This window comes from Bubalus bubalis, chromosome 1, assembly GCF_019923935.1.
Source record: "Bubalus bubalis isolate 160015118507 breed Murrah chromosome 1, NDDB_SH_1, whole genome shotgun sequence".
NCBI lineage: Eukaryota > Metazoa > Chordata > Mammalia > Artiodactyla > Bovidae > Bubalus > Bubalus bubalis.
In genome coordinates, this window is record NC_059157.1 from 177120914 (window position 1) to 177139395 (window position 18482).

At 38.7% G+C, this 18482-nt stretch overlaps 2 protein-coding genes across 8 annotated transcripts in view; both read right to left on the reverse strand.

The window, feature by feature from the left end:
* Positions 1–14029, reverse strand: part of IL20RB (interleukin 20 receptor subunit beta) — a 56697-nt gene extending 42668 nt beyond the window's left edge. Inside the window, exon 1 of the mRNA XM_006070623.4 lies at positions 4519–14029. Within this exon, the coding sequence (XP_006070685.3) occupies positions 4519–4591 (73 nt within the window). The 5' untranslated portion in view covers positions 4592–14029. The remainder of the gene's footprint in view (positions 1–4518) is intronic.
* A 138-nt stretch (positions 14030–14167) lies between these two features.
* The window catches only part of NCK1 (NCK adaptor protein 1), a 77341-nt gene continuing 73026 nt past the window's right edge, over positions 14168–18482 (reverse strand). For all 7 annotated transcript variants that reach the window (XM_025291283.3, XM_025291308.3, XM_006070624.4 and 4 more), the window contains 2 exons: positions 16792–17504; positions 14168–14861 (listed from right to left, as the gene is read on the reverse strand). In XM_025291283.3, the coding sequence (XP_025147068.1) occupies positions 14667–14861; positions 16792–17504 (908 nt within the window). In that variant the 3' untranslated portion in view covers positions 14168–14666. The remainder of the gene's footprint in view (positions 14862–16791; positions 17505–18482) is intronic.

Here is an 18482-nt window from a genome sequence, read left to right on the forward strand (position 1 = left end):
CATTGGCCCAACAAGTGAAAAACCCTTCACCAATACAATTTCTAATCAATCTTTTAACTACTCAAAGGAATCTGTGTTTAGGCAGTTTAGAACATCTCCTGCCTCTCACAGTTGGGAGGCTCTGAACAATCACATGTGGCCGGAAAAACCCATTCAGGCAGACTAGAGGATTTCCAAAGGAGTTTGTAGGTTGAAACACTGTCACACCCAGGAATTATTAACTGGAGCTGTAAGCTAACTCTTTTTTTCAGAGAGAGGTAGTGGGGGACAGCCCCCGTAAAGTCAGAGGTGTAGGTGAAAGCACAAAGCAGAAAGTAGGCAGACTCAGGTTTGGGGGGTAGATGCTCGAGAATTTCCAGGGGGACTCCTGAGGCTCGATCCCGCCTTTGCGTATGCCGAGCCTCCTTCCTCATGACCTTTGTCATGGGCGGAGTTCCTCACGCTGGCTCCTGGCAGTGATAGAATTCCAGTTGAGCTATTCCAGATCCTGAAAGATGATGCTGTGGAAAGTGCTGCTGCACTCAATATGCAATATGCACTCAATATGCAATATGCCGGCTCCCGACACACAACTGTATTCATTTCACCCACTAGCAAGGTAATGCTTAAATCATTCAAGCTAGGCTTAAACAGTATGTGAAACGAGAACTTCCAGATGTACAAGCTGGATTTAGAAAAGGCAGAGGTACCAGAGATCAAATTGCCAACATCTGTTGGATCACAGAAAAAGCAAGAGAATTCCACAAAAACATCTACTTCTGCTTCATTGACTACACCAAAGCCTTTGACTGTGTGGATCACAACAAACTGTGGAAAATTCTTAAAGAGATAGTAATACCAGACCACCTTATCTGCCTCCTGTGCAACCTGTACGCAGGTCAAGAAGCAGCAGTTAGAACTGGACATGGAACAATGGACTAGTTCCAAATTGGGAAAGGAGTATGTCAAGCCTGTATATTGTCACCCTGCTTATTTAACTTATATGCCGAATACATCATGCAAAATGCTGGACTGGATGAAGTAGAAGCTGGAATCAAAATTGCTGGGAGAAATATCAATAACCTCAGATATGTAGATGATACCTCCGTTATTGCAGAAAGTGGAAAGGAACTAAAGAGCCTCTTGATGAAGGTTGAAGGGGAGAGTGGAAAAGCTGGCTTAAAACTCAACATTTAAAAAACAAAGATCCTGGCATCCAGTCCAATCACCTCATGGCAGATAGATGGGAAACAATGGAAACAGTAACAGAATTTACTTTGGGGGGCTCCAAAATCACTGCAGATGGTGACTGCAGCCATAAAATTAAAAGATGCTTGCTCCTCAGAAGAAGAGCTATGACAAACCTAGACAGGATATTAAAAAGCAGAGATGTTACTTTGTGGATAAAGGTCCATATAGTCAAAGCTATGGTTTTTCCAGTAGTCATGAATGGATGTGAGAGCTGGACCATAAGGAAGGCTGAGTGCTGAAGAACTGATACTGTTGAATTGTGGTGCTAGAGAAGACTCTTGAGGATCCCTTGGACAGCAGAGAGATCAAACTAGTCAAATCTAAAGGATTTCAAGTCTGATTTGAATTCAACACTGAATATTCACTGGAAGGACTGATGCTGAAGCTCCAATACTTTGGCCATGTGATGCAAAGAGCCAACTCACTGGAAAAGACCCTGATACTAGGAAAGATTGAAGGCAAGAGGAGAAGGGTACAACAGAGGATGAGATGGTTGGATGGCATCACCGACTCAATGGACATGAGTTTGAGAAAACTCTGGGAAGTAGTGAAGGACACGGAAGCCTGATGTTCTGCAGTCCATGGGATTGTGAAGAGTCAGACATGACTGATCAACTGAACAACAACAAGAGTTCCTATCTCACATTAGACCTTTGTGCCCTTCTGAGGTTTATGCTCACCACAAAGTCCTCGGGCAAATTTCCCCAGCAGAAAACCTTGCATCTTCTTCCTTGCATGACTCCACACTGGCTTTCTCCTCAGGGGGTCTGCTGTCAATTCCCCTCATTTGGATCCGCTTCTGTCACTTTTACCTCAATAGCCCTTCTGGCCAATGTGTCAGAAAATGTAGACGCATCTTCTTTATTACTTTCACTTTGTGCCTCCAACCCTTTCCTGTCCTGCTTATGTGCCAGCTTTTTCTGCAGAGAACTAAAAGGTAACAGGCTCTGTGGGCACCCAAACCAGGATCAAATCCCAGTTCTCCAACTTACAAGATGTATACACTTGTGTAACTAACTGAATCTCTCTAAGTCTGTTCCCTAGTGTATAAATGGGGATTATATCATCTCCTTTGCAGGACTGATGTGAGATGTCAAGAGAATGTTTTTACTAATCTAGCACACAGTGTGTGTGCATAAATGGCAGTCGTGATGGTCATTGTTGTTGCTATTTTTATTATTATTATTGGTAGTGGGAATCAGTTTCTTGAATCACACAAATTACTTGAAAGGGACAGGGCAAGGCAAAATAATTCTATAAAAGAGAGCAAGAACTCTACCCATCTCTCCCAAGGATCTAGAGTAAGTAATAGTTCATTTAGATGTTGCTGAAATCATTTCAGGCTTCAACACAATTCAGAGGAAATGATCAAAATCGCATAAAGGTAACCTCAGCTAAAGCAAATATTTGCTGACACCACCACCAGTTTGCACAACCAACAGATGGTAACATGGGGTGGGCACCCTGACATCCTCAGAGTGCCTTTGTTTGCATAACGTCGTTTGACACCTCCCAACCACAAGGTAGCTATTTTGACCATTTTACAGACAAGGAAATTGAAGTGATGTGATACATTCACTGAACTAGCAAGTGATAAAAATCAAGACTCACCCATAGGTCCTTCTCACTCTGACATCCTTGTGGCTTCTACCACGTTTTTGTTTTTTGTTTTTTTTTGGAGGGGGAGCAGGGAGAGACAAGGATAGTGGTGGCTATTTTTGTTTGTTTTTCTGTGCAAGTTTACAGGTATCAGAAGAGTACTCATCTCTAGGTCTGTTTAAAATAGTTTTCCTTAAAAGGCTGGACTGCTTCATTGAAGAAAATGTCAAATTAGTAAATGGGTCAAGGGGATCAAAAAAACATAAATTTCCTGTTAAAAAACAATTAGGAAAAATATGCTGGCTTTTCCCCTTCTCATTCAGCCTCCCCATCTTCTCCCTTTGGCTTAGTGGAGGAGTAGTTTCCTGGCAACTTGTTTGTCCCGCCAACTAATCAATCGATCAACTAACTAACCAACCAACCAACACGCTTAGCCTATGCTAGGGGCCATGGGGACACCAGGAAAGATGCCTCGGCCCTGCCTTCAGGCCAGTGTAGGAAACAGAAATAACCCGCTGAAATAGAATACATGGGGTCAAGGGTCAAAGGAGAGAGGTCTGGTAAGGATCTGCAGGAGCAGGGTCCCCCTGGAATGATGATGGGACGATGGGTTTGGGGTGGGGTAAGAACTAGAGATCGAGCTTCTGGTGGAGAAGAACAATAATAAAGTCCAGGAGGAGGAAATGAGGGGGTTACATGCCAACTGTGAAGACAACAGCTGCCTGTGGCCTATACTTGTTTACAAGGAGCTGTGAGAAAGAGGATTGGGGCCTAAATACAGTGGGTCACGAAACAAAGAGCAAATTTACATATCACATGCTGAGACACAGAGCTGTGAAGGGCTGTGAGCTACACAGGCATAAATTTGATGTTTAAGTCAGCTCCAAACATCTGCTAATCACCTTGGCACTGATTTGTTGCCTGATTTAAACTCACTGGATGATTAGTTCTCAATGTTACCCCAAAAAAAGAAAAGAAAGTATGAAAAAGAAAGTATTCAATACATCCATCAACAATGCAAAGTGTCTAGTACCTTGATGTATTCAAATTAGAAATTTCTCTTAAATGCTGACAGGAAGAAACATCAAAAGCAAAAAAGCTGAGATTTCATAACAATAAAACATGTAGGTGCAAGCAGCCAGAAATGGAGCAGAGAAAATTATGTAATCTTAACTGGCAGGCAAAATGCTCCAAACCAAATACTTTTAAAAATGTTACAGAGTACCTGACCAGGAGAGGAATCCAATTTTCATAAGTCTTAGACCCAATATTAAGGTTGCAAAGCATGTCTTCTTATTCGCCTGTGTTTTGTTAGAATCTTTATTTTACTTAAGCCTCTCCTTACAGAGAACATCTCTGAGGCACAAACAGAGAGACTGAAATAATACTGTTTTGTGGCTTTTAAAAATGAAATGAATAATAAAATGCATGTGGATCTCTGCTCACCTTCAAACTATTTGTTCTGATGCTTTATCTTTCTAGATTGCTCTGAGGAATTTAAGAGAAGTTTCTTAATAGAATGCAGGCCTTTTCTTTGTGGGGATGGAGGATTAGGGAGTGAAAAACCTTTTTAAAAACAGACATAAGGTGATCTATACATATATTACAACCCCCCCGGGAAAGCATTTTTCAGTTTCTTAACCTATAGTTGAATCCCAGCCTATTGGCAGTATTCTAATTAATACTTACCCACAAACAAACAAGGAATCAAGGCGTAGGAAAACCACATGATAAGACTTGTCTTGATTTCTTCTAGAACCATTTTGAGGGTCGGTGTTTGGCAGACTCAGCTTGACCTGGAATGCTGTTTCCTTCCAGAATGAAGTATGCTTTCCATCTCAGCCATCCTTGCTTCGGGAAACAGATGTTGGAGCTGAGTCTGAGTTGCTGTAAAGCCTGAATTGTTCTGGAAAGAGGAACCAGCCCGGACAGCTCCGAAGAGGCGGGCTGTGCAGCACCCTCCTTTCTGCCTAAACCTAGATATTGCGTCAAGTGGGAGTGGCCTAGGAGAGTTCCAGAGAAAAGGTACCTGGGAAGCTTAAGCGTGGTGGGGGGAATTCCCTGGTGTCCAGTGGTTAGGACTCTGTGCTTCCACTGCAGGGGGCACAGATTCGATCCCTAGTCGGGGAACTAAGATCCTGCGTGTAAATAAAGTTATTATTACTGTTATCTTTTTAAAAAAAATAAAAAATCTGCCTGGATCACAGGCTCTAACCTGGGGGACCCTGGATAGACCTCTAGAGGTCTCCTAGGCAGTAGCAGGCAAGATTATCTGACCCTCTCATCAAATAGCTGTTCTCTTTCACAAGGCTCCCTCTTGTGAGTTCATTGGAGGTGGGTACTTTTTTGCTACATCTCCACTTCAGAAGCAGAGATGTTTAAAAAAAATTTTTTTAGTATCTTTTTGAAAGTCAGGAGATGAATATATAGCTTCATATTTGTTTGCATTTGCAAAAAGAAAACCTGGAAGGAGATAGAGAAACTACCAAGGCTGTTTATCTGGGGGCAAAGGGAGTAGGAATTGGGAAGATGGAGGAGAAAAATGGGAACCAGACTCTTTCCAGTAACTTGTTTGGGGAATTTTAAAAACTGTTTTTATTGTGGTAAAATACACATAAAATTTACCATCTTAACCATTTTTCCATATACAGTCAGTGGTATTAAATACATCCAAATTGTTATACAACCATTACCACCATCTGTCCCCATAATTCTTTTCATCTTGTAAAACTGAAACTCTATACTTATTTAACAGTAACTCCCCTTTCCCCCCCTCCCCCTGGAAATCACCATTATATTTCCTGTCTTCACGATTTTGACTACTCCAAGTACCTTGTGTAAGTGGAATCCCGCAATACTTGTCTGTGACTTGCTTATTTCAAACAACAGTATAACATCTTCAAGATTCACCCATTTTGTAGCTTATTATAGAATCTCTTCCTTTTTAAGGCTGAATTATGTTCCATATACCACATTACGCTTATCCATTCATTGACACTTGAGTTGCTTCCACATCTTAGTTACTGTGAATATAATGCCGCTCTGAACAGACGTACAAATATCTTGAGACTCTGCTTTCAACTCTTGTGGGTGCTATGTATCTTTTTATATTGTTTGATTACTGAACCATGTGAATGTATTATTGAATTTTTTTTTTTAATTGGAAGGAAATCTTATAAGGTTTGGCCCCTTAAAACGTCAGCTTTTAAAGTCTCTAAACACTCTACATGTGCAAATGCATTAGTAAAAAGAACGTGAATTTTAGAGTGCAACATTTTAGTTACAATGTCAGAAATTATTTGCAATATAACCTTAGGAAAGTTATTTATTCATTCAACTGCCATTCACTAAGGGCTTATATATGCTAGATACTGGAAATTAATAGTTCCTGACCTCAACCACAAACTTCCCAACTAGTGGATAAAATGGACATGAGAATAATCACAAATCAATATTGGAAATGAAGTGACAGAAATGTCACCAAAGGAATATAGGAGCATTAAACAGAAACACCTAACCCAGCCTAGGGGATCAGAGAAGACTTCCTGGAGGAGGTGACTTTAGGGCTGAGTATTAAATGCTAAAAAAAAATCAGCCAGCTACAGTGTGTTTAGGAAACCACAAGAAGCCTGGTGCAACTAGAGAACCAGGTTGGAGTAGCAAGAAATGGGGCTCAAAGGCAGACAAAAACAGAATTTGAGAGAGCTTTGAATGCCTTGTCGAGGAGCAGAGTTTATCCTGAGGCAATGAGAGTTAAAGGGGCTCCAATCTGATCACATCATCCTCTGTATTTGAGTTTGAGAAAGTTTATGACTAGGGTGGAAAAAACAGTGGAAGCGGCCAGACTGGAGGCTGGTAGGTGAGGAGGGAGATACTTTGGTCAGTCAGGTGAGAGATGCTGGCTTCCTCTAGGTTTTCCCATGTCTCGAGAGAGAAGCGAACAGATTCAAAACTTGGAGGTAGAATTGACAGCTCCTAGACATGGAGTGGATTGGAGGCGGTGGCGGCAAACATGATTTTCAGGTCCTAGGCTTGGGTAACTAGGTGGTGACAGCAGCTTAACCTAAACGTTAAGGAGGGTGGGGTGGCAGCAAGGTAGTCAGTGTTGGGGATGGTACAGAAAAAGTGTGCATGTGTTCAGTTTGATACACTTGAACTTGAGGTGCTCCTAAGGACTGGGGGATGTCAACGATCCAAATGTAAACGATCTTTGTCTCAGTTTATGAGTGTCAGAGTATGGCACCATTTCCCCTACCTTCAGCATTTCAGGGGTAGCTGAGACTAGAAGTGGTGAGAACATTCAGGGAGGGTATGCAGATTAAGGAGGTGGGTGGATATGCTCTTGATCAGCATTTAAGAATGAACTGACCAACGAAAAATGGCATAGAAAGATACGGGGAAATAAACAGGTCAGAAAGGTGGTTCTGGAACAGACTATGGTCCTGGAAACAATGAGGGAAGGGGTGCTCACCAAGTGGGAGTGCAGAAGAAAGTCACTTGATCATCGAAAAATGTCTCCAAGATTTATGTCACTTAGAAGGTCATTTGTAATCCCAGTAAGAGGAGTTCCAGTGGAGAACTTGGATCAGAAGTTAGATCGTTGTAGGCTGAGGAGTGCGTTGGAAAAAGTAGTGATCTCTTGATGTGAAGGGGAAGATAGCAACTCCATGAGCCTCATTTTTATAAAACAACGATGTCTTGCATAATAGTTGTGGGAATTAAAGAACGCAGACAAAGCACATTAGCACACTGGCAGGAACACAATAGGTCTTCACAAATGGTTTATTAACCATTTGTTGTATTAACAATAAATACATTAGGGATTATTTGCTCTTACTGGCTGGACCTTTGTAGGCTGCCCATCTTTCAGTTTGGACCCTGGATCAGCAAAAAAGGCTTCCAGTTGGCGACACCTATTAAGAGGGTCATCAAAAGCATGGGTTCTGGAGCCAGACTGTCTGGTTTGGTGTTTGGGCTTCGCCATTTACTAGTTGTGTTTTTTTAGCTAGCTCTTTTAAGCAATCTGTTTTAATGTCCTCCTCTGCAAACTGGAAAAAAATTGTAATAGTACCTAATTCATAGGGCTGTTGTGAGGATTATATGAGACAGCACATTCAGGACAGGATCTGGCAAAGTTAAGTACGCAATAAGCATTAGCTGTGTTTTTTAAAAACATAATGGTCAAGAACACTTGCTGCACCGTCTCCTTGATCCCCACATTATAGATATAGTATATATACGATTTAAGTCTTTCAAGTTAAGATTTGATTCCCTACTTTTCAGATGAGGACACCCCTGAAAATTTACTGGAGACCCCCAGAGCTAGACAGAGACGGGAATTTTGACAGAGATCTGCCTAACTCCAAGTTCTTTTCACTCACCTTACTGCCTCCCAATTAGCACCAAAAGAGGGCTCGAAATGTGTACGAGGGACATAAAACAGTGAATGATCTAGATTAGCAAGGGCTTGAGAGAACAGACAGTCCTTAATATGGCATTTCAAGGATGTACCCACTTAAGATTTGGATAGGAGATACACATTTGCAGTTAAGCATTCCAACTGAGAGGATGGCATGGCCAAGGCTCAAGGATGGAAAAATCAAAGGAAAACAGACTGAGGATGAAAAGGTAAGTAAACAGAAAATGGGAGAAAGAACAAGCCTCATTTAGTTATGCTGTACGGTAAGGAGAGTTGTCCACCAGACTTTGAGATCTTAAGATATTTAGCTCAGTCTGGACATGAGTCCCTGTCAAGATCCCCTGCCCACCACTGCTGTTGACAAGGCAGTACTGCCTGCCAGTCCTTCACAGTCCACTGCAAGGACTCTGAACTCTGCTCAGCAGACTTCTGGGGCATGCTGAAGGGTAATGCTACCTTTTTGAATGCTACCAATGCTTTTGAATGACAGTTCATCTCAGGACTGGCCCTTGAATCAACGAGGAGCTCAGACCATCAACCTCTGCATGGGCCATGCCACTGGTTGAGAATTTCTGGAGGGCTGCGCCTCACCTGCTGGCCGCTACCCTTGCCTGGACATGCCTGACTCTGACCATGCCTTTTTCTTCTTTGAGGAACTTCCCTCTCTATACCTTCGCATCAGTTGGTTGTGATCTATTAGTTGGTTGGTTGGTCTATACAACCTGCCAAAACCAAACTATCCTCTAACCTGCTGCCAGGACTTCTCAGATTAATTCCCACAGCATTCCAGAGCTGAAGATGATCAGTCATCTATGTCTGAAGATGAAGCACTGCAAGAACAAAGCTATTTCCCAAGTACAGTCTACAAATAGGAATTCGTTTTCCTATTACACTATTTGCCACTTGAATGATTATTGAAGGAAAAGCAAGGAGATAGTTTTTTTTATGGAAAGGCAAGAGTTGGGAGGGAAAAGGGAATTGATGCTCAAGGAAGAAACTCCTAAGCCCTCTGAGCCCCATAAGTGCTGGGATTAAACTGAAGCAAGGGAGGCACCAGGGCACAAAATTTGAGGCAATAACTCTTAAGGTTGTGCAAACTCAGGGTAGGTCCTGGTGCTCTGGCACAGACCATGAGGTCAATTAACTGCAGTAATGCTTCCCTGCTCTACTTAGCACAAAATAGTCCTCTTCCCTTTAACCAAAGGAATATGTCTATGTCCTGTGTTTCAGCACATCTGACATTTCATTGTAACCCCATCTCAATTATTTTTCTTCTGCAAGTAACACAGTGGGTATTTAAACAGTAGAATTTGCCTTGTCTTAGATTTTTTTACTCCTGCTTCCACTGAGTCTGCTCCAGATGTAACTTTGACACACTTTCCAGCTCTCGTTTTCAGGATTCTTACAGTCCCTTTTCAACCTCCTGTGAACATACTTTACTTTTTCAATTTCCTGCCTGATTTATTGTCTGGCCACAGTGCAGAACATCAGGAATGTTAACCTCAATTCTTTCCTTCGGGTATGAATTAAAACCTTCAGGTCTGTCAACAAACTGTCCTCCTTCCTGTAGTTATAACTGATTCTTTTCTATGTGACACTCCCCAACAACTAAAGATGGAGAATCAGGCCTTATTCAAAACAGAACTTTGCAGTTAGAAGTTCCATGTCTAAATGACACAAATATTTTTATTCCAATTTTACAATTTGAAAACCAGAAACAATGCTCTGTAACAGTGCAAGATCGTAACATAATTTTTCAAATGATTTTGACTGCTGTATTTTCACTCATTCACTGGTTTAAAGCTAGTCACCAGAGATTAAGTGAAGCACACAGTACACTCAAGGTCAATCTTACGAGATCTCCTTTGACCATCCTGCATAAATTAACACCCCACTCTCTTCTTGCTCTGTTTTTCTTCATAGAACTTCTCCATTAGGCTTTACATTATGAGAAATGTACAGCTTTGGACAAATGTGTCCCTTCTCTTCACACTCATATTGCTAGGTTAGAATGGTCTGGTACCTACGCAAAATTATTTAAGGTGAGGTGGCTGGATGGTTGGTTGATGGATAAGTACCTCCAAAACCTAAGCAGACACAAAACTATACAGATAGATATTAACTGCCCAAAAAGTATTTTTCTCATCTTGACACCAAGTGATTAGCATATGCCCTGATGAAATTGTCTTCTACACCATCCCCCTTACCTATAGTCTAAAACGTATCAAAACAAGTGAAAGTATGTTTGCATTACTTGTTCCAAGAAAAGACATTTATTCAGGGATCACTCATTTCTTCTACAGATGCTCAAAAAACATCAATTATAACCATTCCAGTATTTAACAGACTCTGTAGTCTCATTCTGGAATATACCTGTCTCCATAATTTCCCAAAAGCTATCTTCAAATGTTCTACAGAGTTTAATATATTTTCTGAGTCCAGAGATCTATTTAAAGCAGTATCTAAACTACTTTAGATGTCTATTCTTGTCTACTTGTAAGTTTGTTTTCCTGTTCAAAAGTCACAGTAATACATGGGAGAGGGGAAATTGAGTCCTTTTTGTCTTCTGTAACTACAAATAAAATTTGCAACATTATTTCAAAATACTGAGACCAGCTTTCCCTGGAGATTTAAAAGCAGCTTAAAAAGTAACTTGAGAGGAAATGTTTAAAAAATCTGCTAGGTAAACTAAATGTTTGTGTGAATCCTTTGTAGGCATTAGGCCAATTCTGAAGTATCTGAGATAATATAAGTGCTCAAACCAACATACATACTCTAAAAGACATGCGGGTTTATCTCTGTGAACATGGCCAGTGATAACGAAATCTTGCTCTTGCTCTTCAAAACCTCACTAAGCCCAATTTATGTTCTCGTTAAAGTCTCAGCAAACTATATTTATTAGTACTTCCAAATCAAAAGAACCCCTCACAGTAAACAATAAAAAGGTATTTCAGTTCTTTGGTCATTGGTTTTAGGTCATTTAATAGCAAGAAACTAGGGTGTGGAGTATGCAGTGTGTGCTGGTCTGTTAAGAGTTTAGAAGATGAGAATTAAGTCATATAAACTTGTTAAAAGCCAACAGAACCAGTTTTTCAGAAGGAGCTTTCCTACCTTGCCTTGCAATAGAAAAAAACACTGATTTTCCCAAGCAGCAGTAATATGGCATTTTCAACAAGTCCATTGGATGCTGTTCAAAACATAAAATGAGGATGTCATTTGTGCTGTATCAAATTTGCTTTATGTTAGAAGTGACTTCAATTGTGAAACCATTCAAAAACACTTAAAGAATCTAGATAAGACTACAAAGGATCTCCTTTTCTTCTAGCAAAATACTAAAGTGGAAAAGTTAAAGCATGCTGTAATATTTATTTCTAATTTATTAATTTGGACATCGCAACTGAAATGTTTCTGCAAAATGTTAAGTTTCCAGATTCCAAACCAAAAACTCCAAGTTACAGGAAAAACAGGGAGTAACTGCATTTTGAGATTTGAACTAGCAGGATAAAGGTTGGGAAACACTGTTTTACGCTGTTAATCTTTAATGTATTGGTAAAAATATGGGGTGCATCCATACTATCCAATGCCTTGTGAGAATTCAAGTCCAGTGTTACCAGCTTCTCATTTTTCAGGGGAAACCAAAACTCTGTTTATGTAAACCCCTCCCCACCCCATTAAAAAATGTTAACAATTATTTTTTTAAGCATTGCAGGTTGAACTGTATTCCTGTTTGGTTGTATCCTGAAATGGGTTATCTTGCAAGATGGGGGAAGGGTGGTGATGGTGAGTTTTGGACTTATTAACAGCAAAAAAAGTGTCTGTCTTGCTAGGGGAAGACGTGCCTTTTTGCAATTCTCACAAATGTATCTACACAGATGGTAGTGGCCCTGCTTTCTTGCAATCTCTAGATTAGATGACAAAATTAAAGCATTAAAGCTGGAGACAACTTATGGTTCATTACTCTATCCACATATCCATGAAGACATCATTGCACCAACCAAAGCTAGGCATTCTATTCTTACAGCAATTACAATGGATTGCACTAAAGCCTTCTGATTTTGTTAAGTGCTTTATCTGTGACACACCATCTTTAAAAGTGCCAGGTGTTACTGTGTATAGTCAAAGGCGTGTAATATGTGTGAATATGTATTCAGCTGAACTTAAGGACTTCTGACTAAATAACAGATACAGCAGCAATAGCTTTCTGTCACTGAGCTTATGTAAAGTTCAAAATCCTTCTTCCAAGAATTTGAAGTTATTTGTAGAAGTGGGCTGTGGGGCAGTTACGTGTGTTATGAATATTTAAATTGAAAGCTAAGCATCTCCTCACAGATGAAAGAAAATTTCTGTAATATTGCTCTTTCCAGGACTTTCCTCCTAGTCTAAAAACAGGCACAATGAGGCCAATGTGTCACAAGGCAAGTGTACAGGCTAGGAATGAGGAAAAGCAGTTTCTAATACAAGTCCTGCTACTAGCTAGCTATGTAGATGTTTTTAAAAATGGTTCCAGTTCTTAAGAAAATTCATAATTAAAAAAAAAAGTCATTGATGTAAACATTGGTTTTAAGACTTTAAAAAAATTGATAAAATGTTGAACTACAAAGTTAAGTAGTTCCCAGTGAGGTTTCCATCATATAGTAAGAGCACACAATAGCTATTATTGGCACACATGATCTCCTACGAATTCTCTAGTTATTATAAATCTAATTATAGCACAGAAATATGCATTCTGTTTCCAGTGCTGCTCCATTCCTACTTTCTCAAAATGCTTGACATCAGCTCAGCAGGGTTTGCTATAAATAGCTCACGTCTGTGATACAAAGTAGTAATTGAACCCATCTACGTCCTTTCTTTTTTTAAATAAACATCCATTTTTTAAGTAAGGAAGACTGGATGGAGGGGAATCCACAAAGAGGTAGAGAATAAAAAGCAAGCATCATCAAATGTTTGTTTAAAATTAAAAAGTCATTTTACAACTACTTTAAAACTATTTTCCTCAATTTATATTCAAGTGATTTTACAGCCAAAAAAGGTAAGCATGTGACTTTTGTTTCCATTAAACTTGCCTACTCATAATTATCTTAATAAATAAAGTGGGGCTGAGAAAGATAATGAAATACAAACTAAAAGGCTTTAAAAGCAGATGTAATAAAGATTTTAAAAACTGTAATAAAATGTTTGTATTTGCTAACTCCTGTTGCGTAGAGGGAGAAGTCAGGGCTGCCACCCAGTGGCAATGTAAGTCTTTAAATGATTTGAAGATTTAGAGAATTAAAAAACAAAATAAATCTAAAACCACCAAAATCAAGAAATTCATGAATTAGACAACTTCGATTTTAGAATCAGTAATTTTGTGTCTTAAATTTTCTCAAAGCATTAGCACATCACATCTTTTTCTCAAATACATATCGATTTTAGTGTCCTGGTCAATAAAATTCAAAGCTGAATGAAGAAAATAAAAATACTACAACTACTTTGCCTGATTATTACTGATTTTTTTGGGGGGAGGGGTGGTAGGGAGAGAACCAAGTATCTCATTGTCACCTACTTCTTCAAAATTTGGCCACAGCTTTTTTTCACAGTGACAAGATATAACATACTCAAAAACTAGACGCTTTGGTAAAGTAACACTAAGGGAAAAAAGTAACACTGGAGCATCCATTTACTGTTAAAAGCTAAACATCTTGAGAATGCTTTTTTCTCTTGAATAACCAGATGAGAGAGAAGTGGGGGGAAAAAATTCATAGGAATTTGGAGATTTTTGCTTCCAACAGCTGTAAATTTAAATTGTACAAGATATATATTTTCTAACCTATGTCCCATATGGTTTGCTTTAAACTGAAAACAAATGAATTCTGAAAAATGACAGACACAACATATTTGGTATTTACAATGGTTTGTGACAAATATAATAGCTGAAAATAATGTCTAATTTTCCATTTATTATTGCTATTTAGTCACAGAAAAGATTAACTCTCCAAGAAATTTATTTTAGCATATGGTATATGTTGATATAATAGATATAATAATTTTACATGAATAGAAACCACTGCAGAAGTAACTAAGGTGGTGCCCTTACAAGAAAACAAAGGAAAGACGATAAAGACATTCTTTCATATAAAGACTTTTGATTTGCATCATTTTTTCAAAATATAAAACCTTAATATTAGAAGCAAGAGAAGAGCAAAGAAAACAATAAACCAGACCAAGGATAAGGAACTGCTCTATGCAGATACTTGCTGTATGTAGTATATATATATATGGGCTGAATTATAATAAAAATATTTTATGTATTATAGTCAATTCTCGTATAGAGTTAGAAACAGCAATTTCCAGTCAAGCATAACTGGACTGACGTTTTCTCAGTCTTCAATTACATGACGAATTACAACTGTACAGCAGTTCACTTCGGTCAGCAGTATCATGATAAATGCTTGATAAGATATAATTTTTCTCCTTGTTCACTTGTAAAAATTGGTGCCTTTTTGTAATGTTCTACAAGTTCTTCCATGGTACTGAATTTACGCTGCCCAATGCAGTAGACAGTCTCTTTTAGTTGTACTTTAAAATGCTTGTTTTTCCCTTGCGCTTTTAGTGATACTGAGAAATCATTTGGCTAGAAGAGAAAAAAACATTTTGAAAGACATCTATTAGCATTTTTATAGAAACTAATAACAGCTAAAATGTGAGCACTTTAAACACCAGGCACAAGGCTAAATTATTTACATGAATTATCTCCTTTATGCCTCAAAACAAACCCATTTTACAGATGAAAAAATAAAGGCTGAAGAGAAGCTGAGTTGTCCAAGATCATCTATCTAGTTAAAAGAGCCAGGATTCAATATTGAACCAGTTAAGACACCAAAATCTCCCTAACACCATAGCAAATCCTTTAGTTTAACATTTGATTCGTGATCTTCTCTTCATTCAAACTACTGGAGAAACACAGCAGAAAATCCAAGACATCCACCCCTTTTCAATTAGTACCAAACAGTAGCTGTCTTATTACAGAATAGCTGATATATACTCTGAATTCTCAAAGATGAAGGACACAAAAATGAGAACTAATGTAAACTCTAAGAGGTCATAAAATCAAAATGCCTGTACCGGGGAAGAAAGAAATACAAACAAGGGCCGGGGGCTATATGGGGGACAGCTGCGCAGGGCCGCCGGGCTGCAGCTGTCGCCCTGTAGGAACACAGCTCAACACCGACAGGCCTTCCAATTTTAAAAGGGAAGGCTGTCTCAATTTTCATTCGAAACCTCCCAATATTTAAATACTGACAATGAAGTCAAATGATTAAGAACACTGCGCAAGTCAAACAAAATATGCTTATTTGAGATCTCTACTTTAAAATTTCTACTACTAAAAATAATGGTGTATTTTGGCTAATATCTATGCTCAATTACCTATAAGAAAATACAAGGTATTCTGCAATCAAGCTACTTTCTTAGGTTTTTTCTTTTTTTAATTCTAACACTTCTTTGAACAGTTTATATCACCCTCTTATGCAGTTACTGTCAAAGTTTCAAACAGTGGGTTTCCTGGAAACATCTTATGGTTATTTACCACCCACTCCAGGGTCACTCCCTTCCTAGCCCTTCTGCCCACTGCTTGTCCTGGAAACCAGGGCCAGGTCAGGCACCTAACAGAAAACAAATCCCATTACTCTTCCCTATCATCAACCACCTGCTCTTCCGGTGGGGTTACATACAGACCCCCATTTCCTGAACTTCAGAGCAGGAGGTTCAATTAATTTCAATCTTGCTCCCTCTTCCCCCACCCCTTACACACATGCACGCGCGCACGCACACACACACACACACACACACACACACATGATATATACACACAAAGCTAATACTAATCATGGAAAAGTAGTGATATCCTTTATCAAGGAAAAATAAAGGTCATTTTTAAGGGAAATGAGTATTATCAAATTCTAAAATCCTATACAGTATGCAAAAGAGCCCACATAACTATTTTCTTATTCAATTTTCATGGTTTTACAATTTTATTGTTTCACTACTATGGGAACAGAATTTATCATTATTGTAAATGCCCTCCCAAATATGGTGCATGTTCAAATGGGTTTTTGAGGTGCCTAAAAGTGTATTCCAACTTCCAAACAAGTATTTATATAGAAACAAATATAGATTTTTTTCTAAATTCAGGGATTTCATTTATTATAAGGATGACAGTGTACCGATTGTGCAATTTAAGAAATGTTTTTCCAGTTTAATCTACTGCGTTGTTCTCAGTGAAAAAGTCAGTGTTTAATTTTCTCCATTTTTCAGTTTAATGCAACAGATTCAGGAAGGCAAAACCAACAGAACTAGACAAGGCCAAATAATCCTGTTTAAGGCTATATTTTACTAAAAATAAATATACTTGGAAAGAACATTGACTTTACTCAGAAACTTCACATGTTAACAAATATACTACCTGGTTAATTTTACGGAAGCCACTAAACCTCTCTGGTCTTCCATTTATTTTTTTTAATATCCAGGGCTCTATTTCCATTTACCTTTGAAAACCAACTTACCGAAGATTCACTATCACGAATGAGGAAATCACCTTCATGCCCTCTTTCATTTAATGCCATTTCTGCTTGGTGCCTGGTGACTTTCCCATAATACCACGGATTGCCAGCAAACTTTCCAGTAAGTGAAGGCCTAATGTAATCACACTGTGGAGGCGATGGTTCCAAACCTGATGTTAATGGGTTATTCTGCATAATGGTAACATAGTTTTTTGGCACCAGACCAACCATTCCATTGATCTTCCTGCATTTCCACCACTCGGGGTCATTTTCAGGTTTTTCAATAACATCCATTATATCTCCTTTCTCAAAATTAAGTTCTTCATCATTGGACGAGCTGAATGGGTAAAGAGCCTGAACCACATGTAACACTTGCCCAGTATTTAGGTTATTGACGACTGCTGCTAACTTCTCTGACAAAGAACCCACATGATCACCCAAAGGACTGTCGCCTTCCTCAGTCACATAGTTTGAAGGGAACCATCCAACTTGTCCATTGTAGCTACCCCGCCACCACCCATCACTGCATTTCTCCATAACGATCACCTTCGTCCCTTTTATCAATGATAATTCATCCTCTCTCTCTGCCATATAGTTAAATTTTACATAAGCAGGCATGTTGAGGTCATAGAGACGTTCCCCGGGGTCAACAAAGCTATCATCAGCAGGAGATGCAGAATCCGGCACACTAGGTTTTCTTTTCACTTTTCCAATGCCTGTTTAAATAAAAAAGGGTAATAAGAATATGAAACAATGAAAAACAAAAAACACCAATTCATTCATTACAAAAGGATCTTCAACTCAGTAACTAAATTTTTTACCCTCCCTCCTCCTCTCCATGTCACTCTTCTTTCTTTGCATTTGCATTCTCATGACTTATTTATTTTATATAACTCAAGTTTGTTACTTTTGACCCCCCTCATAAATTCTCTTTTCTCATGTTAAAGACCCTGAAGTAATTGTATAGCATCATTCTAAAGTTGCCCTAAAATTAATAAACTGTCTCTTAAATGTAAGTATTAAATTATTTCCTACATATCTACAATCTAAATACATAAAGGCTCCAGCAAACCCAAGTTCTTCTTTATTAACTAAGAGTCTATAACTAGCTGTATAGAAATTAAATAGTAACTTAAATAACAATTTAATATGCAAAATAAAACTCTAGTTATGTCTGGATAATCCTCCCATTTGCTTTCTTAGTTTCCAAGACTCAGGTTGCTCTATTTACTTCATGCTCATTTTATAATAATATACAATTTACTTGCTTATCTGTCTTCACCCAATTCACATATAAATAAGCTTCAAAACAGCAGAGATTTTTGCTGACTTTGTTCACGGATATAATCCCAAGGATCTCACACAATGCCTTAGCAAACAGGAGATGCCTAATATATATTTGTTAAAAGAATGAAAAAAATAACCAAATGGTACTATCATCGTAAATGTATGCTACAGCAACTTTAGCATATGAGTTTGTGTTCTCCTTTTACTGAAAAAACTAAGGCATCCTTAGGTAAAATTTCTCAAATACTTTCTATTTCAAAATGCTTTCTCATAATCAGAGAAATGCAAATCAAAACCACTATGAGGTACCATTTCACACCAGTCAGAATGGCTGCAATCCAAAAGTCTACAAGTAATAAATGCTGGAGAAGGTGTGGAGAAAAGGGAACCCTCTTACACTGTTGGTG